At 33.9% G+C, this 23,415-nt stretch overlaps 4 protein-coding genes across 10 annotated transcripts; all 4 read right to left on the bottom strand.

Moving 5' to 3' along the window:
- Positions 1-1,648, bottom strand: LOC108327647 (uncharacterized). 2 transcript variants are annotated; one of them, XM_052872254.1, is made up of 2 exons: positions 658-1,648; positions 1-514 (listed from the first exon to the last, which is right to left on the bottom strand). In XM_052872254.1, exon 1 carries the CDS (start codon positions 1,227-1,229, stop codon positions 678-680), a length of 552 nt encoding a protein of 183 aa, XP_052728214.1. In that variant the 5' UTR covers positions 1,230-1,648; the 3' UTR covers positions 1-514; positions 658-677. The 2 variants fall into 2 exon arrangements, with proteins under 2 accessions (XP_052728214.1, XP_017416821.1); XM_017561332.2 differs by having other exon boundaries at positions 1-536; positions 658-1,647.
- Positions 1,649-9,280: 7,632 nt separating this feature from the next.
- Positions 9,281-10,142, bottom strand: LOC108327646 (uncharacterized). Its single transcript, XM_017561331.2, has 2 exons — positions 9,674-10,142; positions 9,281-9,597 (listed from the first exon to the last, which is right to left on the bottom strand). Exons 1-2 carry the CDS (start codon positions 9,837-9,839, stop codon positions 9,344-9,346), a joined length of 420 nt encoding a protein of 139 aa, XP_017416820.1. The 5' UTR covers positions 9,840-10,142; the 3' UTR covers positions 9,281-9,343.
- Positions 10,143-10,565: 423 nt separating this feature from the next.
- Positions 10,566-12,900, bottom strand: LOC108328176 (cell division cycle 20.2, cofactor of APC complex). The gene is made up of 4 exons (XM_017561995.2): positions 12,568-12,900; positions 12,197-12,478; positions 11,834-12,103; positions 10,566-11,479 (listed from the first exon to the last, which is right to left on the bottom strand). The coding sequence occupies exons 1-4, from the start codon at positions 12,658-12,660 to the stop codon at positions 10,757-10,759; spliced, it is 1,368 nt and encodes a 455-aa protein (XP_017417484.1). The 5' UTR covers positions 12,661-12,900; the 3' UTR covers positions 10,566-10,756.
- A 1,778-nt stretch (positions 12,901-14,678) lies between these two features.
- Positions 14,679-22,537, bottom strand: LOC108327119 (ABC transporter G family member 22). Of its 6 annotated transcripts, XM_017560850.2 has the most exons (12): positions 22,429-22,526; positions 22,247-22,297; positions 21,790-22,162; positions 18,891-18,961; positions 18,005-18,240; positions 17,567-17,722; positions 17,235-17,418; positions 16,254-16,562; positions 15,882-16,169; positions 15,462-15,746; positions 15,269-15,376; positions 14,679-15,074 (listed from the first exon to the last, which is right to left on the bottom strand). In XM_017560850.2, the coding sequence occupies exons 3-12, from the start codon at positions 22,139-22,141 to the stop codon at positions 14,853-14,855; spliced, it is 2,211 nt and encodes a 736-aa protein (XP_017416339.1). In that variant the 5' UTR covers positions 22,142-22,162; positions 22,247-22,297; positions 22,429-22,526; the 3' UTR covers positions 14,679-14,852. The 6 variants fall into 6 exon arrangements, with proteins under 6 accessions (XP_017416339.1, XP_017416338.1, XP_017416341.1 ...); XM_017560849.2 differs by lacking the exon at positions 22,247-22,297 and having other exon boundaries at positions 22,429-22,537; XM_017560852.2 differs by lacking the exons at positions 22,247-22,297; positions 22,429-22,526 and adding an exon at positions 18,683-18,753 and having other exon boundaries at positions 21,790-21,859.
- Positions 22,538-23,415: the final 878 nt, after the last annotated feature.

The raw sequence follows: 23,415 nt of genomic DNA, 5'->3' as shown, positions 1-23,415 counted from the left end.
GTACAGATGGATGGAAAGAATCTGTGAATGATTTCCAGAAAGAAGTGTGATTGAGCTATGTTTGTATAGTTGCTTTATTCTTATCTGAGAGTACGCTCAAAAATAATAATGTGTCAGAGTAATTAGGAAGAACAAAGAAAACGTGGTATCCATGTGTGGAGACAAGTTAAAAGGGAGACAAATGGCATAACGTCCTTCTTTACCACGCCCGGACCCCCTGCTTCTGAACCACCTGCACTTTCCATCCTTTCTATTATTTCTTTCTCTTCTTACCTTCTTCCATGCATACATACACCTATAACTGTAAAATCAAACACTTCATATGCCCCACATCAATTATATCATTTACTCTCTCCTATTCACCCATTTTCTTCTGCTTCTCTAAACAACACTACAAACAAATTTCAATTGCCCACAACTTCCATCAGGAATTTCAACCAAAAATTACCGACTAGCAGCACAAAATCTTGCGCACCATCATCTGAAACTTGACAATACTTTACACAAACGAAACCTGCCACAGAATTTCACACAACCTGAAACGCGACACACACATAAAAAAAAAGTCTCGAAAAAACTAGATAACTATCGAAAGAGAAGAGTTGCATTGTCATTAACGTAAATGAAAAAAACTGAGCATACAAATTGTGTATGTACTTGTATTGTAAAGGGAGGGTTCAAGAAAAGATGTTCGGTTGGGGAACAACATTGGAAGAGAGCGTTTGCGTTTGCGTTTGCGTTTGCGTTTGTGTTTGTGAGGGTTCTCTCCGTTCTCTGTTAGAAGAGCTTCTCCAAAAGCCGGTGTTGTAAAACTGGTCCCACATCTCTTTCTCCAGAGCGAGTGTGTCGTCGTCACTGTCGGGCTCCGGCGAGTGGAGGTGTTCGATGTCAAACGCGTCGTTGGCGCACATGGGGAATATCCGCGCAACGGTAACGTCCTCGCAGCACCCGCACGAGCAGTGGCGGCGCGTGGGTCTCAGCAATCCCTCCTTGGCAATCTTCCGGTGCCGCCTTTCCTTCAGCATTCGCCGGCACAAGGCCGCCGGCACCTTGTAGATTGCGAGCACCAGGAAATTCGCCACGCCGCAGGGGACGCAGCAGCACACCGCAACGCACTCCGCCGCCGTGCCCCCGACCACCTCCCCCACTCGAGTCGCCAGCTTTGACGGCTGCCGCTGCAACAGGGGCTGGTGCCGGTTCGACGGCCGGTGCATGACCCTGTTCGACATGGGCGAAAGATTGAGACTTTACGCAAGAATGGGAACCCCGTGAGAGGTTGTTGTGGAATCTTGAAGAGTGTGGGAAGAATGGATGAAGATTGAAAAAAGCGCGAGTACTTGAAGAGGTTTTAGGGTAGTAGGGTCGTTTTGAAGTGGTGTTAAGGGTGGTGTTGAGTTGGAACGGGCGTGTAGTCCTAGAAATAAGGGAAAGAATAAGAATGAGAACGGGGTTGGGTTTGGTACGGGGTGAGTAGAATTTGGGTGTGATGTGAGGAGCATTACAAGGAGTGACATAGATTTTGGAAATTGAAAAGGGCTTTTTGTTAATATTTAAGTGTTACGTGAAGGAGTGAAAGCCTAAAAGAAGAGGGTAGAGGTGGAGTCTCTCTAACAAATAACGTCATTTTCCTTTCCACCTCACCCACGCGCCTCCTTCGCCACCGTAGTTCGTTTTCTTAACAGAACTCAACGTTTCATCCAACTCCACTTCCGTTTTAACTCTTCATTTTAAGATTATAATAATCTTTCCAACAGAAGTTTCAAAAATTCAAATATCTTTTCTGTTTTATGCTGTTTCCCCCCTGTTCAACTTCCATAATCTACATCAAATCATACCCTTAAATCTACTTATCCAATCTATCTATAGTTCATCCTTCTCTAATTTTTCTTTTATTTTTATTTTCATCTTAAAATATTGATTATTGTGTTAAAATCTTAAGTGTCAAAAATGGAAGGACCGATATAAAATTATAAGTTATTGAAGTATCAATGACCATTTTTCTTTTGCTATGTGAAAGGATCAATCAGTTTATTGGCATAAGTTAACAAACTATCGTCATAAATTAATTATATATTAATATTTAATATCATTAGTATTGATATATATTTATTAATTTATATATTGAGATTATTGAGTGATTGTTAACTTATTATATTCATTATATAATTTAAATAACTTACTTAGTAATAACAAATATATGTACAATTTTGGCATATATCTATAATTAATTTTCGCTTACAATATTCAAGTAATACTTTGACTATTTTGTTAGTGATGTAGAGGTTCAAATCCTTTTAGATAAAGTAGACGGGAGTTACAGCTGTGATATTTGATAGGATGAGGTATAATTAAGATTTATTAATTGATTAAATAAAAAATGTTATTGACTATTCTAATTCCAACCGTCATCGTACTCTAATATTAACTTTTATGTTTATATTATTAAACTAAAAACTATTATATTTGTCATCTACTATAACGAATTTTTCACTAATCAAAATGCTACTTTATGAATATAGAAATAATTAAGTGTAGTGAAATCAAAGATAATGAATTTAATATTAATTGTCATGAGAGGAATTTCAATTGACTGGGCACTATTATAATAATGATGCGATTACTTTTTCTGTTGCAAAAAGAAAAATTAAAGTTAAATTTTTAGTTTAAAGGGTAATTATAACATTATTGTTTGAGTGTGAAACGAATTACCACATCTATATTTACACCTTGATTGTAATTTTGAAATATTAAGATAATAACAGATTTAACGGTCAATTCATAAACTTTGGATTGATTGCAATTTTGTCAGTTCCATTTCTTGAAATTTACGGTATAAAACTAAAAGCGGTTTTGAAAAAAAATTTGTACGTTTGAATATAGTATTTCAAATATTAAAATGTTCAGAAAAATATCGAGAAATTATTGTATTTATTTTAAACACCAAACCCGAATTTTAAAAAATAAAGATAAATTTTAATTATATTATACTTCTAGAAATACTTTTTCAATTTTAAAAAATTATAGTTTTTAATAAATTCATTTATTTATTTTATTCATAATACACATCTTAATCTATAATATGGATTATCCAACCGTCTTTAAATATAAAACAAAACAAAATCAGTAAATACAAGTACACTGCGAAGCATTGAAAACGCCGTAAAAGTGGAAAAGAAAAAGACGGATTTCTTGCACTAAAAAAAGTCTGGAGAAATTGGGAATTTTAGCAATGCAGTAATTTGGATCTTCCCATGATGTTATGTGTCACTGATTTTTGTGTTCTTGTGATGTTGAGCAATATAAGAGCAACACTTGTTGTTTTGAATCATCACATCAAACATAGAAAATCAGACACACAAAATAGCATATAATATGTTTGTTTCAATGTCAGTGAACTTATTTTTTTTTCCATTGTTTCAAACTCTCTCGATTCAAAACAATTTATTGGAGATTGTCACATATTAAAGGAAAAAATAATTATTTGGTTTGAGTTGCTTTCTCCCTATACTAGTCAGAGACTCTTTTTTATTTTTTTAATTAGATTTGTTTTATTTAAATATTACATGGGTTTTGAACTGGTTTGTTTGTATTTTTTCCCTTTTTTTCATATATAATGTCTTCTGGAATGATACCTTTTATAAGATAAAAATAAAATAAAAATATCGACAAAATGAAGTTTATATATTTACTAAAACCACATTGCTAGAAACACCGAATTTTTGTTGTGGTATTGTAACATCTCAAGAATACAGTAAACACCATATAATAAAATTAATTACATTAAATGATAAACCAAATCAGTCTTAAAATTAAACAAGAGCATAGGTTCTGGCCGAACGGCCTTACAAGAAGCGAGTTACAAAATAGCGAGATGCACAATAAGCTAACTTGACCGAACGGTTTACAAAACAGAAATACCGAACGGTTAAGTCAGGAAAAACGGAAAATGGTCGTTCTAAGACAACTCGCTAAAATAACTAAACTAAAATAATTAACCGAACGGACTACTGTTCGGCCTTCACTTCTACATTAACGAGGTTCTCTTCCTCCAATATTCCTTCTTCCAGCGTCTCCTCCAGTAACGCATCACCATCTGCTCACATCCACACGGATGATCATTGCAAAGACAAGACGGACGTACAGATACAGGACAACACAAAGAAAAACACAGGGTAAGCTTATTTAATTTAATTAAAGTAATAACATGCATTTCTAACCATATCCACCATATTAAATATATTCCAATATACAATTCAATCAATTCCTGATACTAGACCGACTGTCCGGACTGTATGAATTTTGTGTAACTACGACGTTCGTGCACCCGGGTGATATAGTAACTGGAATTTTCATCAGTTACCACCCGAGGTTAGTCCGTTCCGTCCAAAGTACATTTATGGACTAAGACCTCCTGCCGTTCCCACACATGACATACTCCCCTCTACTTGAGGACGAGCACTCACGGAACATCAGGATGAATCGCCAGCTAAGCTTTGTCCACATTCATACTTTACAAAATTCCAACTTTCATCCAAGAGTCGTTCCTCCCTGGAACGTTCGTTCAAAATCAACAACCGTTTATTTATCTCATATACTGTTCATTAATTATAATCTTTCAATTTAATACCATTTCCGTCATCCATTTCAAGTGCATAATATAACGAACGTTCAGCCCTCTTCATAACGAGGACGAACGCGATGAACGAGACCGAGAAATCCCCTGTTCCAGGACAGGATAAAACCGACTACAATAACACCGTATATGACAGACGTCATTTACCACTGGAGTCAGTGAATGAACTGACTCTCGTAAGTTCAGATCAATACTCGACGAATAGTTTAAGTACAGAGGCTCTATGCCGGATCCAATGGATATAGACCCCTCAAGACGATTAAAGAACCATACTTAGAATAATTCAATTACAGAAAATCGACTGTCAGTCAATGACCGAACACGGTAAAAGGATTTACTGAATTTGGACGAACGCTATTTTCCACAAGTTTAATAATTAAATACGAATACGAGCGTTCGATATAAGACCGAGCGCCACTCATGACGAACGTTTTGGGTCGAAACCCATCACTGATTTGAACTCGTGATAGAAATATTAATATTAATAAATATAATACGGGATGGTGAAGAGAGGGTTTAAGAATGACTAAGTGTCCAGATATATGTTTACAAGTTTCTCAATTCCTCACATAACACTCAGGCCATCTACGCTTGGCCGAACGCTCAAACGTAGAACTATTATCAAAGGGCGTTCGTTCTCAACTAGAATTCTTCCCAAATGAAAGAATTCCATTTCAAAGAAGTTTACTAGTAATCACCGAACGGTCAAGGACCGTTCAATGACGAACGTTCATTATCATAGGGAATTTATATTCAAAGTTTCATTTACATTAAACTCATTTCTCAACATACGATTTCATATTTTCAAATACTCATATCATAGTACATTTCATAATTCTCATACATCAGCTCATAATCATAACCATATACTAAAAATCAAATATCACAAATTCATGCTTCATACCACTCACATAACGTCCATACAGTACAATACAAACATATAAATTAAATTGAATAAGCTTCCCTTATCTCTAGTGTGAACGTACGTCCTTCAGACTAAAACTCAGCTCGCCGAAATAAGATTTCTTCTACCTCAACGCTCAACCAAACTCTTCAAACTAAAACAAATTACAGAAAACCAAGATTGGTTCAGATAAGGTGACTTCATGCAACCAGAGCTAGGCTTGCATGTTCATACGGACGAACAGCTAAAGACGAGAAACTTACCAGTTTCAGAATCCAGAACTGTTCGGTTTAAGTAGAAGCTTGGGACACCAGAAATGCTCCTACGGTGCCTGAATGATGATCGGAGAAGAGGAAGGGTGAGTTTTCTTAGAGAGAAGATAGGGTTTCTAGAGAGAAGGAGGAGGAAGATGGAAGATCAGATTTTGGAAAGAGAGTGCATGTAGAGGAGAGTGGAGTGTTTTTCTGAAAATCCAAGTTTTGCTCCACAGTCGAGAACGAACGTCCCCTCTTTAGTCGACACCTGTTTTCCACTAACTGATTTCCGGGTCTCCTTCGTTTGACACCTGGCATTCGTCATCTGAGTGTCAAGCTCTCCTCTTGACACGTGAATTCCACTAACGACACGTGCTTGGATTTTACTGGTTCCTGACTTTTGATTTTTTCTGGTTCTGACAGGTATCAATTTCCATAAAGAAAATTTAAAAATTTATTTAATCTAAGTTTTTTTTTCTGTTTCATTCGGCAGATGGAGTACTGCTAAAAAAATCTAATTTCTATAAACTGTGCAAGATAACAGTTTTTCTATTTATTTATTTAATACCCCTATAAGTTTCTTATTTATTTCCTATATTTTCTTAGTTCTCTTATTTATATTTTTGTTCATATTCATACAATTCAATTAGTATAATCTCATTCTTTTTTTCTGATTGAAATCGAAATATCTAACATTCAAATGATAAAAATAGTGAAAACATTTATATGCCTTCAAATTAGAATTAAAATATAAAGACGTGGACACCACTCCATAAATAATAAATATGTTGAGATGTTTTACAAAAATATAAACAATCATACAATATCACAATAAATTTTGATATGGATTAAATCGTAGATCCCCTTCATAATTTAGCCGATGATCGACTAAATACTCATAGTATTAGAATATTTTTGTTCCAATGCTATAGTACTGCATAATTTCTTTATTTTTTTTGTATTGATCCCTCACTCTTTACATGTTAATGATGCTGGAGTTCAAATCTATATTAAAATCTTATATTGTGAAAAAAATGAGAAGTTGTTCAACATATTTGTTAGGTTCACAACAACAAGAAAATATGTATAGAAGAGAAAACATATATTAAATAATAGTAGAAAATGAAAAATTATTAAATGCAGTATATAAAATAAGACTCTACATATAAAACTAAAATATTATGATATTCCACCAACTATTACCTATGTATGATAAGAAAATTTAGTCTACAAATTAGATGGTACTCTTTCTTTCAGGTTATGAATAAATATAGGATAGTTAGGTCCGAAAAGAAGATAACCATGCAATTCAAAATCAAATATACACACACTTTTATACATAGATATAAAGCACCTAAAGAAACCATACAAACATGTCCTTTTAGAAGTTATTATGGAGCCTTTTATAAGACCTTATGAAAATAAATACCCTATCAATCAAATAGTATCATTTTATCTGGAGAATGGTAAGCAATACATTGCAAACGAGTAACTTATTCCTATTTTACTACCTAATTTTCATTTAATCTATAAATTGCTTCTATTTATCTATCAATGAAAATATGGAACAAACATTGACTCATATGTTTATTAGAAAAAAATGTGAGTTAAAGTATGGATAACGAGTGATTTTACATGTTTTTATATGTATATTTTAGTGAATAAATCAACTCCTTTATAATTTGTATTCCCAAGTTTAGTGTGTTTTTATGTTTTCTTGTGTTTTAGTTAATATATGTTTGTTTTACTTCTAATCTTTTTTTGAGTGTGAAATAAGAAAATAGAAAAGATTATGGTGGATGAAAACAAGTCGGAACTCAATGAAACATGATTGGACAAAAAGATGGATTTTAACTGAATACCCACACTATGTGCCACAAGAGTCACATTCAATGTTGCGAATACAATGAGCAAACAAAATTATTTAAATGATATTGTTCAATATTCATTGTTCACTATTCACTTAGCGTTGTTCACACGTTAACTGTTACTGTTCACTGTCTTGGGCAAGTTGACTTTTTGCTAGCAAGTTGACCAGCTCGCTTGGGCGAGTCTGTAAGTCCAGAAACGCATAAAATGGGTATTTAGTCATGTTTTCGCGAAGGTTTTGATAATTCTTCTCCTCCTACACTTCATTTTTCACCTAGAGCGATTGAGAGAGGTTGTTTGGGGTGCTGGGAAACTCTCCTCTTTGAGCTTCAATCTTCATCAATGGTGATTTTGCCCCTTTTGGGTCGAGGAAGAGGATGAGTCACGAATTGGAGATGAAAATGCGAAGGGAAAGCGCAATTGGAGCATGAAGTAGCTGCAAAGAACCTTGGGAAAGGTTGCACATCTCTCTATGGTTCAATTTCTTCCATATCTCTTCAGTTTTGTAGAACCTTAAATTATCCATCATGAAGGGTTTTTCCTATTTTTTTGAGATTAGTTGTAAAACATAGAATTCTTATGTATTTTGTGATGTTAATGATATATGTTTTTCCAATTCATTTTAGTATTCAATTTCTATGCTTAATGCTTGCTTTGGATTGACTACCCATGCATGGATTTTTTATTCTTAATGTATTGGAAAATATGACTTGAATTTATAACTAAAATTGAACACTTAATGGATGGAATTGAGATGTTTGTGAATGCATGAAAATGAAGTAAATGAATTATAGTCTTAACAAATTATAATACTCTATCTTAAATTCCTTGCACACCAACTATTTGATAAAAATACCAGAAATAGTTTCTTGTGTTTTTATGTACTTTAATGTCTAATTAAATTATGAAAGGAAGGATTGTCATGTGTTGTACAAATATCTTAAAAGATAATGACATTTATTATTTGTTATGATGCGACCGATGCATTTATCGTTAAGTATGTTAATTTGTTGACCTTTATAGATTCACTCGTATAATCTATAATTCATGTTGGATAACAATATATTAACCTAATACTAATAGTTTACATTTACTTTAATTTTTAAAATCCAACAACACCAACACAATATTTTAATCTAACTTGCTCATTTACATTATTTCTCTAATCTATTCAAAAATAACTTGTTCATTTTCGTCAAGTTAATCAAGAGTGGTATTTCATTCATTTTCTTTCTAATTTAAAGTCATTTACTTTTTCAGTAGACTTGTACATAAAATTAGAAGTTAAAAAAGTTATAAATATTACTTATATTTAATAAACGAATTTATAAAAAAACTATTATTTCTATTAACTTAATTAAATAATTTTGTTAAAATATTTTATCCTAGTATTTTACAAAAAAAAAAATCACAAAATAAATATTTTTTTGTGCGGACTGCAGGCTGACCGCAAACCCACGGGCCAAACAATAAATGAGTGAAATAAATTAACTCACATTTGTACGGGCAGACCAACCCGCTTTTCACAAACTAAATACAAAATGGACCAAAACAATACGGACCGGCCACGTTTTCATCCCTATCTATCAAGAATAACAATTATTTTAAAGTTAGCTCATCAATCATCACAAATCTTATGTTAAGGAAAGTTAGTAAGTTTATGCACATAAGGAGAGAAAAAAACTAGAATGGAAGTCTCCCATGAATAGTGCTATTCCTATATTTCATAATTCCCCTGTAAAGAACTTTCCTGTTAGTAGGCATCATCTTCTCTAATTTGGGCTCATCCCTCTCAACATTCTCCATCTCCCAAAATTGTTCAGCCCTGATTCGTCCTACCCTTGTTGTAATCATTCTATCACCTCTACCATAACTCTTTTCTTCCAATGCTTCCTTTGAAAATCGCACCTTCTTATTCGCTTCATGTTTCTCTGAGCCTTGCAAACATCATAAAAGGAATTTAGAACTAAAGTGGAAAAGAAAATGCTAGTTAAAAATTGAAAGAAATGGTACCACACAAATTCTTTTGGCCGTGTGCGTATAAGATACCACCCATTTGATACTCAAATTTCTTCATGAAGTTAGATAGCATACGTTTATGGACCTGTTGAACCAAGATGGCCATGCTTCCAGATACAGCAACCACAGCCATCAACCCTAATCTCATCGACTTCTCCATCTTTCTTTTCTCTTTCTTATTTCACAGTCAAAGTTTAGGATGTAAACATACGCATCTGTGACTGTCATCCAAGAAATGAACATGCATACTGGTTGGTGGGCAGAATAATTTGTGTTGAGGTAATGAAATGATAACGGGGAAGAAGGATTAGAATAACGAAGAAAATATATATACAGTGATCGTTGATTGTTGGTGCTTATATATGGAACATGGAAAAGATAGTACTTTAGGTAGGAATGGATGATCTCCACAGCACAACACAAGAAACTTTTTTGGCCAACTATTTTAACCTCGAAAATCTAACAATGCACTGATGCCAAGTTAGGAAAGACTTTAAACAGTGAAATTGAAGAATGTTCCTTTCATAATTTGCTAATTTTGGACCCAAAGTGTGGTGGCTGAATTTTTCTTTGGGTTTTTCTATCTTAAATCTACCAATTTCTATGTAGAAGGAGTGTTTCTAATCCACCGTTCTGAGATATTATTTTAAGATGGGTGAATTTAGACAATACTAAATTTAAACCGACTCAAATTAACATTCTAATTTATTTTATATTCTTTCGTATTTTTCAATATTTCTGTATCTCTTTTTTTTCTTTTTCTTTCTTTACTTTGCATCTATATGTTCACTGTTAACGATGTTCGTCGACCCCAAAATCTGGTAGAGGGGCTCTCAAAACACAGCAGTAAAAGCAGAACAACAAACAAGAAAGATCAGATCAAGAATAAAATGAAAAAATCCAGTCAAACATATTTATTTATGATTTATTTCTAAGCAACAGACAACAACAACGCCAATTTATATAAAAATACATGTATGTTTGTGCGTAAGAGAATAAATATACAAAGAAATAAAAGAATGATCAGGATAATATTAAAAAACTAAAAAAAAATTAATATAACGTCTACGTTCATCTTCAGCGAATACGACTCACATGAGCAAATGGCTCAATATTGGCTTTCGGCGCTGGTTTCGAAGGCTGTGGAGTTCCAAAAACATTCCAAAATCTCAGAGTCTCGTCCCCTGCTGCAGAAGCCACAGTACACCCATCTGGACTTTGCGTCATATACAACACCCTGGAGGTATGACCCTTGAGCTCTCCCATTCTAAACATTGAAGGATATTTCCAAAGAGTGAGCTGGTTCTCGGTGAAACCATGAGAGCTAAGCAACTCACGCTCATTCTTGTTCCACAGCAGAGCGCACACTTGTGAGCTTGTGTTGACAGAGTTCAAGCACACTCCTGTATGCGTATTCCAGAACTTAATGCAGTGATCGCCCACACCTCCACCTGAAGCTAGCAGATTTGCTTGGAATGGGCACCAAGCTAATGCCTTCACAGCAGCTCTATGTTCCTCAAATCTATGAAGCCAACGGTTTGCTGAATTTGAAGAGACAGTAGCCCTGTCCCATATGTGAACAACGTTATCGTTGCCCCCACTCGCCAATTGTTGTCCTGAGGGAGACCACTTAAGCCCACAGACCTCCTGCTGATGTCCTCTATAAGAATCAACAATATGAGACCTCACTCTAACATCATTGTTAACGATTCTACCATCCATCCCTCCTGTTGTGAGGATATGATTGTTCCAAGATAGTGAACCCACACGTGCTTGATGTCCACCTCTTAATGTTCTTACCTGCAGTCACCAAATAAAAATCACAACACATCACAATGCATAGAAGTTTTCAATTTAATATGAACACAAAAAGTACAACTTTCATACAAAGACCTTGTTATATGTGACTTTTTTAAGGTAATTACAATTTGATTTAAATATAATGACTTATACTGTGTCATTCATTCATCATATCTACGCCATCTTCAGTTCTCAAAGGTTGCCGTTGTTAGTGTAGAAAAGCAAACAATTATCAACTATTTGACCATCCATGAATAGACGGCACCATAAAAATATTTCACAAGAAACTTTGCAATGTCAATTAGCCTATTCCAATAAAATTTCACAAAAACGCTTAAAAGGAATCAGATTTACCATCCTAGAAGAATGAGAATCCCAGAGCTGGACATGAAAATTATTCAAACCAATGGCTAAATGGCGTCCATCGGGAGCCCAGGCTACACTTGTAACAGGACCATCTTCCTCTTCCAGAGTGACAAGTTCAGCGGTGGAGCTATCATTGGCATTCCATAGATACACACTGTTCCCAAGGGCGATACTAAGAACATTGCCGCGACCCCAGTCCAGTAGGTTCAAATAAAAGTCATCGAGTATATCAGGAGCATCCAACGTTCTCTCAGAACTCTGATAGCCATTTTCACAAACAGTTACGACAGAATTTCAATTTTCAAGAGTCCGATCAGTAAACACGCAGAATTTTGAATTCAAATAACATACCTGAGGAACGCAACGCCTGGACTTAGAGAAATTGGATGGAGGAGGAGACGAAAGGATGCACTTGGGAATGAGTTCAACAGGAGTTGGAGGTTTGTTCTTGAAGGCCAAGATTCGAGTGCGATTCATGTTGAAAGCCTCGGCGAGTTGCTTCTGGTATGCTTCTCGAGATGGTGACATCACCGCATCGTTCTCTTTCTCCCTGCCCTTCTTGTTACCCTCGGTGAGCATGTAGTGCGCGTAGCCGAAATCCATCGCCGAGCGATTGGGAATAAACCTGTCCAACTGTTTCGTAGAAAATTTGAACAAAAAATTATTGATCAAGTCAAGGGTTTTTCTTTTTGAGAAAATGAAATAAAGAGGTCAGGGTTTACGTTTTCTTGAGAATTCTTAGAGCGGAAGAGACGACCCTGAAAGGATGATCTGTACTTCATCTTGGATGAACAATTCAACGGTCCAGTGTCCATGGTTAGAAACCCTGCAAAAAAAACAGAGAAGCACGTAAATGGAGAGGGATATGAAAAGAAATGGAAAATCAATGAAAATGAGATGAGAATGGCGATGAGCGGTGGAAGAAGGCGGTGGTGGTTGAATTGAATTGCAGATTCAGAGTAAGCGCGTTCAGATCAGAGAGAAAGAAACGAATGAATCGGAGCAGTAGGAGACGGAGAAGAACTGAATGCTTGAAAACAAAAATGAGTTTCCTTTTATAGCGGAAAGTAGCCGTTGAAAGTGGTATGACGAAACTACCCTTCACCTCAAATTGACGTCGTTTAGTAATAGGGGTAAATATGGAATGATACTCCGGCAACTTTCGCGGGTTACTAATAATATTGTACTATGTGAGAAACTTGGTCATTTCGGTTTATAATGATTTTAGGATTGGAATTTGTTTTTATTATCTAAAATCTTGTTTTCTTTAAATTGGACTCTCTTGAATTTCTTTAAATAATTGTAACGTTTAATTTTCAAAGTATTTTACCTAAAAAAAAGTTTTAAGAAAATCATATTCTTCGTCTTACACGTAAATATTTTTAAGAAGAAAAACTTTAAAAAACATTGTTAAAATTATAATGATTTAGGTATTAAAGACACAAGTAACAAGATAGTAACATTTACAAACTAAATCAAACTCGAATGATAAAACAATCGGTTGTATAAATAAAATTCATCCAACAATACTTAAAACAAGCTTATTTTAGTATATATATTTTTTTTTTCAATTTTGTCATGCTTTTCAATTAGATATTTCTAAATTTGTGATATATTTAATGAGTTCATAACAAATCTTATTTAATTTCATCTGTTGCGAAAACTAAATTTTATTTTATATATTTCATGCTGCATTTAACAAAGTAATAGAAAAGTAAATATCTTAACCATGATTGGTATATTCACAACAGGATCATATGTGGAATTCTAAGGAGTCATTCTATCTCCATTTATAAAAAGACAAGCACTACACGTGAAATGAAATATACTATTGCAAATAAGCATTCTCTTTAACCAGGAATCTTAAACTATAACTACACGAAGATATAACAAATATTTTGACTTAAAAGATATTCATGATTATCATTCAACATCGATTATTTTCACTCTCTCAAATCTATCATCTCATCCAAACACACCCTTTAGAGTTTATCAAATCTATATTCGATTTTCTTAAAAATATAAGACTAATATTAATTTTATATTTTAGAAAAAAAATAAAGGGTAAAAGCTTATTGCGTAGTAACTAAAATTTAGTAAATATAATTTAGAAAATGTGGGGAAAATATAGACTAGATGTGAGGGGAAAATATAGACTAGTCTTAACTAAAATTCGATGGGGTTAAATAAGTTTTTACTTTCTCCAAAATTAGTCCATACGAAAACTATTATTTGCAGAAAGAAGTTTCAAAGTGTTTTTAATCTGAGTATCTAATAAATATGTTAATATCTAATAAATATGTTAATTCCATTAGTATGTTATTCTTAAATTAGAAATGTTGAGATGTAATCACCTTAACTATTAGAACTAAATTAACATTAAGAAAATTAAAAGTATAAAATTGAATAGAATCAGTTATATTAAAAGTATAAAACATATTTAACCTAAAAAATTTCTATTTCCGTTGCTCTGCACGAAACCTTAGACAGTAACGGATTTATATTAAATTCTAAGATCTTCTTAGAATTTACACTTTGAATTTAATTGATTTTGATAAAATTAGGCTACAGTGCAAGAATTGGGTACACATCTTAAGAAATATTGATGTGGTGAACCCATACTAAATTTTAATTGCAACACAGATAAAACTAGATTTAGTGGGTAGATATTTATTCTGGAAACTTAATAGGTATACTAGGTAGCATACTAAACTCAAATTCTTACACTTATAAAAAAAAAGTCTCAGTAATCACCTTTTAATTATTAACTAACAGAGTTTCGAGCTTGAGTTAATGAAATAGATCGAATAAGAAGAGCTGTACACACTACGAGTTAAATAATTTCAAAAAGCATTTTTTGTCTGAACTCTCCTCATTTTTATGTGCCTCTGATAACATATGCATGCTTAACATGCTAAATGAAGTAATAATACACAAGATTAGACAAAGTGCTCCTCACATGGCAGTGCATGTGTATTTCCAACTCAGACCTGCTAAATGGATAGTCTTAATTTCCAGCTTGAAGTTTCATCCGCCGCAAGGAGAGATATGCCAAAAGACGGTAACCAAAAACCATGGCTAACAGAGCGGCAACCTCTGTGAATCCACTGTCAAGTGTGATTCCATTTATGGTCCGTGTAATGTGTTCATATTGAACCTTAAGCAGAAGTTTATACGTATGGTAGTTGAAGGAGAGGTAGCGAATCCAAGATATGAATATGGGGACTTTCTGTCAAATTTAGAAAAGTCAGTTGCATTTAAGTATTTAACATTAGGAAAATTTAGATGAAGTTTCTCGTGTTCGTTGTCATCAAGTTCTCGTATTAAAGGATGACATGTTTTTACAGTTCAATAATTAAATGAGAATATGTTATCAGGAAATAAGGATTTTTGTGTTTATTGATTTTTTAAAATTAAATTTACCTGCACAAAAAATCCTCCAGCCAGCATGAAAGTCATCACGGTTACTGAAGCCAAAGTTGTTGCCCGTTTCAAATCCATTAGTGTAGCCCCGATTGCAAGTCCAAGTCCCTGTTTCACATACAGTTCATTAGAACTATGTCACCTTGGTTTGTGTTACTTGCTGAGTAGTTGGATTATAAAACACAATGCATACCTGAGCTGCTATGATGCAGAGAAAAACCGTAAGAATACTAAGAAAAAAACGCCCTGCACTGAGTCTCAAACTGGCCATGAAATAAACAACAAGGAGGAAAAAGACTGGTAACACCAGGTCTAGTAGAAGGTCACTTGTAGTTCTAGCCACAAAATATGCACTTAGTCTGTACATATCCGTTGTTCGTTCCTTAGTCAGCATGGCCCTCTCTTGAGGAAATGTGAATATGGCAGTAAAGACAGGAAAAAATCCCCAAAACACAGCAATAAAGAAGAGAAGTCCTGCCTGCAGTCAAGAACGAAAATATTAGCTTCGAATATGCTAATGTTTGATGTTAGAGTCTGATTATGGACTTTACTCCTTTCGCTCTTCTTTATGATCCAAAAGTAGGGATTTAGGTTTTTGACGGAAATAGTTTACCTGATCTTGCAAACCTTTTGGGTTGTTAGCATCTGATTGCCACCAAAGTAATCCTAAGATGACTGCAGTGGAAAGAACTTGGGTAATTCTCAACCAGCTAAAATAGTCATGCTTCCTCTCTTTGAATCCTCTTGAAAACAGTATAGAAAATTGCTCAAACCAACTTGCCCCCCACTGTCTTTTAGAAGAATAGATTTTAGACTTCAGTTCTTCATCGAGAGGGACAGGAACCATTAACTTTGTCTTCTCTATTTCTGCCACTCGAGAATCATATGCCTCTTCCAGATACTTTTAAATTTCAAATGAAATTAGATGTGAAAATTTTGCTCACAAGTCTTTTTCCAAATTAAATGAAATCAAAATTAACAATACCTCTTGTACAACTGAAGCAGATGGTTTGTCATTGCATGTTTCAACTTCAGCATTTCCTACCTGCACTCTATCCTTTAACTCTGATGGTACAGAAATATCATTCACGTTTCCATTTGCAAGGTCTAATAAAAACTCAGCTGGGTTCATGGTAATAAGGGGTGCACACCCTATAAACTGAAAATAGTCCATTGCTTCAGATGCTTTTCCAAAGTAAAGCAAACTCCCTTTTCCTAGAAGGATCAACTTATCAAATTTATGGAAGAGTCTGCTAGATGGTTGATGGATTGTTATCACTACGGTTTTTCCTGCCTGGAACAAAGACAAAGTTTAGCCGTGATAAAAATTTGAGTGATGAGGAAAATATCTAACCAGTTTTGCCCTAACATTTTACAGACTCGGAAATAGAACATATAAGGATCTTTTAATCTAAAAAGTTTTTTATTCCTTAAACTATAAAACAGTGAAAGATATTGTATTGCTTTGAAAAAATCAGATAAAAATTTAGAATTTATAATTAGATAATTAAATTACAGGATTAAAGTAAGAAAACAAGCATTTTTTTTTTCTTGAAATACTAAAGCAAATTCATTTGTGGCCCCCTCCAATTGGGGACCCTAGGCCATGGCACATCGTAACCAAGCTCAGGGCGGCCCTGTCAGTTCTTACCAAAGCGTGCATCCAAGTAAATATTCTTGTGTGTGGATAAATTCAAAATGGACAAAACCACATTCTAGACATCTCGTGCCATGAGTTTAATGACCAACAGTGCCACTTACATGTAGCGTCAGCGTCGGTATGGCGACAAGAATTTAGTTTGTAAAGGGTGCTATCATCAAGATGGTCAATTAGACTCCATAATACTACCAAGCTTAAGACCTAAATATGTAAAACTTAGAAAGTTTAATTCTTTCTGAGTTATCTAAGTCATTTTCATTTGATATAATGTTTTTAAACTTGAAGGGATGAATGAGAACTAAACACCTCTGCTATGTCATGTAGCAATTGAACTATCCTTAAAGCTGTCGTAGAATCCAAACCAGAAGTTGGTTCGTCAAGAAATAGAAGAGAAGGGTTGATTATGATCTCACTGCCAATACAAACCCTCTTCCTCTCTCCACCAGATACTCCTCGAACATAGGAACCTCCTATCATAGTATCTTGGCACCTGTTTTCATACACCTAAATTATACTGATTGACTTTTACAATTAATATAAAATATTTATCACTTACAAGGGCTCATAGTCCATATTAAATTTTTCACAAGGCTATATTTTCACCATGCTTATGCTCTTTCGACGATTATGACTTTTACCTCTCTAATCCCAGCTCTTCGATGACATCCAAAGCTCGTTTTTCCTTTTGCTCTTTCGTTAGTATATTTGGCAATCTTAAGCGAGCAGCATACGTCAATGTTTCTCTAACAGTAAGGTGAGGAAACAGAACATCGTCTTGTGTCACGAATCCAATCCTGCAAAATGCATACTTAGTGTAACTATGGTATCAACTAAGATAACATTTTTACATACCGTCAGAGATGAAAAAATAAATTCTGACTTTCTAATCTTTCAAATTGTGTGGGGCTATCACGACCACAGCTTCAATCTTATAAAAAAAAATTATCATAAAAACAACTTTGATAGTAAAAAGCTCGGAATTTTACCTACATTTATATTTGTCTTGTTAAGAATTAAATCTGTGTTTTAAGTAACTTCCCAGTTTCAATACTGATAGTAATTAGTAGGGTTTTTACCTGCTCTTTAGAAACTTGGAATAAGGTTGGTCATTGTAAGTGATAGAGCCACCTATTGTGGACTGAATTAACCTTCCTCCTAGCAGATTTAACAAAGATGTCTTTCCACTTCCTGAAGGACCCATTAATGCCAAAACTTCCCCAGGATTTACAGAACCAGTGATCCCCTTCAAGATATCATTTTCCTTAGTTGTAGTTATGCCTTTAATCACTACCTTGTAGGTCACGTCGGTGAACTGCAGATTCCAAAATAAGAACTTATCGAATTTAGTTGGATGCATCACAAACACAGTAAAACATTAAATAAAGCACAAAATAAGCTCAATGCACGAAGGCATTTTTTTCATCAAAAAGTTTGTCTATCTATTCATACTCATACCCTTCTTTCTCAGCCAAACCATGTTATTAAGCCTCACATATAGCTAAAGCCTCGAAGCCAGAAAGGTTCCAATCTTGAACCTAGATCTTTCAAGCGTATGTGAAATAAAACTAATTTGTTGATGCCCTGTAGGAGGCATCAAAAAGAAATTCAGGAAAAGTTTAGTAACAAGTTAGCTAGTATATGCTGTACTTGTATCTGCTGTATTATTAATCATTTATCTAGTTAACTAGAAAGAAGGGGTAGTCTTGTACATTGGCATCACTTGAAATGAAACTTTGTACAAGACTGAACCTGACCATGCTATATTGATAGCCATGTAACATGTTCTATTGGTAGCGTTGATCGCTAAATGAAGCTTCACCGTTGCCTGCCCAAATACATATACAGCACTAAATCAAACTCATGCTCTATTGAAGGTTTGAACAGTAGACCGCCAGTGGTTGGTGCAGGCAAGGAATATTGAAGAGGAACATTCTAATTTTTTATACATAAAATGTATATTACCTTCAGATATATTGGCAGAGTATGTTCTGTCTGGAACTTAGGCTTATGAGTTCCGGCTTCAATATCCTCCGCTGCAATATACATAGTAACACTTTCTTATACAAATCACAACGAGGGAAATAGAATGTCCTTCATGCAAGAGCACCAAACAGTTAATTAGTAGATAGCTTCACTTAGAGCAGTTGGGTGCAATATATTAGAAAAATGCATTTTTATGATGTCTAGCTCGAACAAACCCACGGTAGGATTTGCTTGCGAGGACAAAAATAATACTAAAGTTTATTTTTAAGAACGTACGCATGGAAGCCCGAAGAAGTTTTAGAGGGATCATATTATTTGTAATACATGATGATGATGATGATTCCTAAAAATTAAGGCATACAGGACAAGTTAATTAGTCCTGACAAAGTAAGTCAAACCAACTCAAGCAGTCGTGAAAAAAATGTCAAGCCAAAATTTAATGCAGGGGCCCAAGAATGAGACAGGGTACTCTCCCACAAAAAAGGAAGAATGGGTCCGGCGCAACCTAGCTAGTCAACAAGTTATAAAGATAGTCAACAAGTTTGGAAAAATAAAATATGGTGAATCTAATTATGTTTCAGTTTGTGGCAAAACATCAGAGTTTGACTGGAATGTTCGATTATATAATTTAAACAATTTGATACTCATCATAATTATGTCTTTAGTTTAAACTAATCAACAATAATTCTGTTTCACTTTAGTACAAAGAGAAACAGAATAAATAATCAAATATAAATATCTGCCTGCTAGAATCAGTCTAACCTCACTGGAGTGCAAATAATTTGAAAAGGATATTTAATCGAGGTTAAAATTTTGTTAAAATATAAAGAATAATGTTTTAAACGTGAAAGTTCTCGACGAAAAAACAAGTCAATGTGAAATTAGCAGATTAAAAAACAGTGGGTCGATGCAAGAGTGTAAAATATCAATAATGCTTCTTAAACGAATGTTACCCATTTTGAACATATTCAAGAATTTAAATTTGAGCACTAGTCATGTTCAAGCAAACGGAAGAGTACCATAATGAATCGCACGCTATGGATAAATACACGTACTGGGAGAATGCATGAAATGATCATTATCATAATTAATTAGAACGCCATTACTATGTAGGTGTGTAGACAGGGGGACCATTATTAGGTAGGTGCCAATTGCTCATAAAGACAACCGCACTGCCTGCCAAGAAAAAAAACCCAACCAAACTATAGGACATATACCACTATTTCCGGTTTGGGGAATAACTGGGTCAACTTGTTTTAATTGGACCGCTACTGAGAAGAGATTTTGGTTGGCTTGGATTGGACCCGACTAAGACAAGTCCACGTAACTGAAAATAGGTAGTCGAGTAAGACATAACACTACCACAAGTCAAGAGAAGAGAGGTTCGCTTAACTTACGAGAGTAAGACATAACACTACCACAATGATATTTTAATGTTTTACTAGGAAGCATAATTATATTGACACCTGACACAGACACCAAAAAAAAACATTAAATAGGTTAAGGAAAAAAAATGCTCTATTGATGTTAAACCGTTTAGCAATATATTATTATCTGTAGATTATTCTCTTACATTGATTTCGTTTTATAAAAGATATAATATACAGTGCATACACTAAAATGTGTACTATTTTTTATTTTTCTATAAATAAATGTGGAGAACTAATGTATGAAAATACAAATAACGATGTTTTAAACCCAGTTATTGCATCTTTCACTACATTTTTGCTATGTTAGTCAAAATGTTATAAAAACATGTTCTTGACTTTGTTTGTGCGGAAGTGTAGGTTGAAATGCGAAGCTATGAGGCAAAAAGAAGACGTTTTTTTACACTATATTTATTTATGATTTAGAAGGGATAAAAATATATATATAGCACTTATTTTTCATATAACATCTATTTATGTACTTTATTTATCATTCATCCAACTAAATAAAATATCAATCATTTTTTATTTATTTTTACTCTCTTTATATTTATTTTCTGGTTTTACCTATTATTCAAACAAAGTGGGAATGATTGGAAACGACTAGCTTCACACTGCTTCCTCGTAGTAACCATGTGGCAATACCCGCCAAATTATGTGAATCACAAGTTCGGCTCGCTGGCTGTACTTTCCTGTGACCGTTTTTAACTTTTATGGCTATTCATTTAATTAAGAAAAGTTATGTTTTAACACGGTATAAAATAAAATATATTTACTTTACAACCCATATTAATAATAATAAGAAGAATAATAATAATAATAATAATATATTTAAAATATAAAAGCAAACTAATTAAAATATTGATATATTGAATTATCAAATGGAGTATATTTCTCAGAAGTATCACAATACCATCTCCCGTTAATTAATACGCTTCGTATGGGTGTTAAAAATCTTTTTACTTCAATTTTTTTTAACGCATTGTACTCGATAGTATAAAAGGAAACATCCACAGTTCACGCCCTGATGTTTCATATGAACTGCTGGGATCCCATTCGTATTATATCATTATATTTTACATATCAATAAAGAGAATACCAAAATATTTCTGTGGTTAAGGTAACGACAAAGAAGACAAGTTTTTTTATGCATTTCTATCCGTTCGTTGTTAAAGGGTCGGAAATTAAACTCAGACGAAAACGTAGTTTATCACACTCGTGAACATTGTAGAAGGTTACATACGAATGTGATAATGAATAACAAAAAAGTTATATAATCCAAATTTAAAAGGCATTTTATTTTAAAGAAAGGAGAGAAGTATTTAAATTCACAAAAATGGATATTCCTAATTATTAATCAGTAGATTATATTGTAAGATAAGTGTGAACTTGTTGATCAAACTAAAAATAGAATGATAAATCAATGCTTACGAGTTTGAGAGTTTACTTACGGATATCTTCGTCGCTGAAAGGTTTTGAATCGGCGATTTCATCGGGAGGGAGAGTGAAGCCGGTGAAGGAGAACGAGAGGCCCAAGCTAGCGCTAGAAGCTCGACTCAGAGCCACGCCGCTGCCAACCTCATCCACATCCACCTTCAACTGAGCGCTCCTCGCCCTCCTTATGTGTGTGCTTCTTCCTCCGCCCCCACTCGGCGAGGCCGCTGTCATCCTCTTGCTCGATTTCCTCGACAGCACTCCGCCACCCTCCGCTGACGGGGGCGATTTCATACTTGTCGTTGCCCCCGTCTCCTCCATATCCTCCGATTTCGTTCTTGCCAAGCTGGATGAAATTGCATTTTCCATTCTCACCGCCACTGTATATATCTGTCGATTAGATAGAGAAATAAAATTAATTAAATAAACACTTATAATTATACCAAAAATACGAAGTCATGTGAACGAACATACTTATTTATCCATATATTGTACATTCTCTATGATCTGTTCATGTTGAGGAATCTGATTTAGAGTAAAGAAATTTGCGAAATTGAGAGATCAAAGACGGTTCATCTTGTAGGAGAAGATTTGACACGATAAATTAAATAATTAAAGTATACGAGATGATAAACATGAGAAGATTTTTATCTTACCCTACGATTTTCTTTTTCTGTGAAGAGGAGTAACGAACGAAGAGAGGAGAATCAACAGAGACCGCGTGAGATGAAATTCGCGGGATGAGTTTGTACAAATAACTGGCATAACAATAATATGTGGAGTATTCAGTCTTTTTATAACACAACGGCTTGTTTAAGAGACGCGAACGAAACTACTAAACTACCCTTCTCTTTTCTCACTAATATCAGTTGGTCCAGGGTCTTCTTGTGTACAGAAAGAAAATGTTGATTATGGTGTTAGCCATTTTTTTATGTTATAATAACTCCCTATCTTCTTTTTAAAGAGAGACAATATAGTTAAAAATGTTTTATTTTAATTTATATTCATTAAATGTTTCTTGATTAATTTTGGAAATTTTTCTTTTAGAATGAAGATAGTAATTAGAAGTCAATAATGAGAAAAGTTAATGGTAACAAGACATTCTGGAATTAAAATGTTATTGGATGCTCAAACCACCACTTATTCATAAGTACATGTTTAATTAAAATAATAATATTTAATCAAGTGGTTTATAAAGTTTTGTCAAAAATGGTTTAATGAAGAGAAAAGTGTTTACAAAATCATCAATTACTTGTTATAATTCATCCAGTGGTATAAAAGTTGTGCGGTAACAACTATAAATATTATAATGTATATATTCTTCCTCAACTTTTCTTATGGTTTTATTGTGTTCACGAAAAACTTAACACTTTAACAATTAAAATTACATTAATAACGTAAGTTTTTTAATTATTTATTTGTTGTGTTACATAATTTAATTTTATTAAGTTTATGCATAAATTTCAATGTAGAATTAACTTTTACACAATGGTTAAAACTTACTTGAAGTTGCAAGGAATACATATATTTAAAAAAAAGTTATAGTAATTGTAAGTAGTCACTAGTGAAAAAATATGTTTTTATGTTAGACCTATTATGACGGATAAAAATGATTCATCATAATAGGTTCACCGGTGGTTGAA

The sequence above is a fragment of the Vigna angularis genome, chromosome 2 (assembly GCF_016808095.1).
Source record: "Vigna angularis cultivar LongXiaoDou No.4 chromosome 2, ASM1680809v1, whole genome shotgun sequence".
NCBI lineage: Eukaryota > Viridiplantae > Streptophyta > Magnoliopsida > Fabales > Fabaceae > Vigna > Vigna angularis.
This window is presented reverse-complemented; position numbering and strand designations above follow the sequence as displayed.

Bases quoted from the DNA above. Each gene is read 5' to 3' on its own strand.
- LOC108327647 (XM_052872254.1), bottom strand. From the start codon at position 1,229: ATGTCGAACAGGGTCATGCACCGGCCGTCGAACCGGCACCAGCCCCTG.
- LOC108327646 (XM_017561331.2), bottom strand. From the start codon at position 9,839: ATGGAGAAGTCGATGAGATTAGGGTTGATGGCTGTGGTTGCTGTATCT. The intron at 9,598-9,673 runs GTACCATTTCTT...GATGTTTGCAAG, and splicing joins CGGCCAAAAGAATTTGTGTG to GCTCAGAGAAACATGAAGCG.
- LOC108328176 (XM_017561995.2), bottom strand. From the start codon at position 12,660: ATGGACACTGGACCGTTGAATTGTTCATCCAAGATGAAGTACAGATCA. The intron at 12,479-12,567 runs GTAAACCCTGAC...TCTACGAAACAG, and splicing joins CTAAGAATTCTCAAGAAAAC to TTGGACAGGTTTATTCCCAA. The intron at 11,480-11,833 runs GTAAATCTGATT...TGGTGACTGCAG, and splicing joins ATTCTCATTCTTCTAGGATG to GTAAGAACATTAAGAGGTGG.
- LOC108327119 (XM_017560849.2), bottom strand. From the start codon at position 22,141: ATGGAAAATGCAATTTCATCCAGCTTGGCAAGAACGAAATCGGAGGAT. The intron at 18,241-18,890 runs GTAATATACATT...TGGAATCTGCAG, and splicing joins CTCTGCCAATATATCTGAAG to TTCACCGACGTGACCTACAA. The intron at 16,563-17,234 runs GTGTTTAGTTCT...TCTTTGTTCCAG, and splicing joins TGCTACATGACATAGCAGAG to GCAGGAAAAACCGTAGTGAT.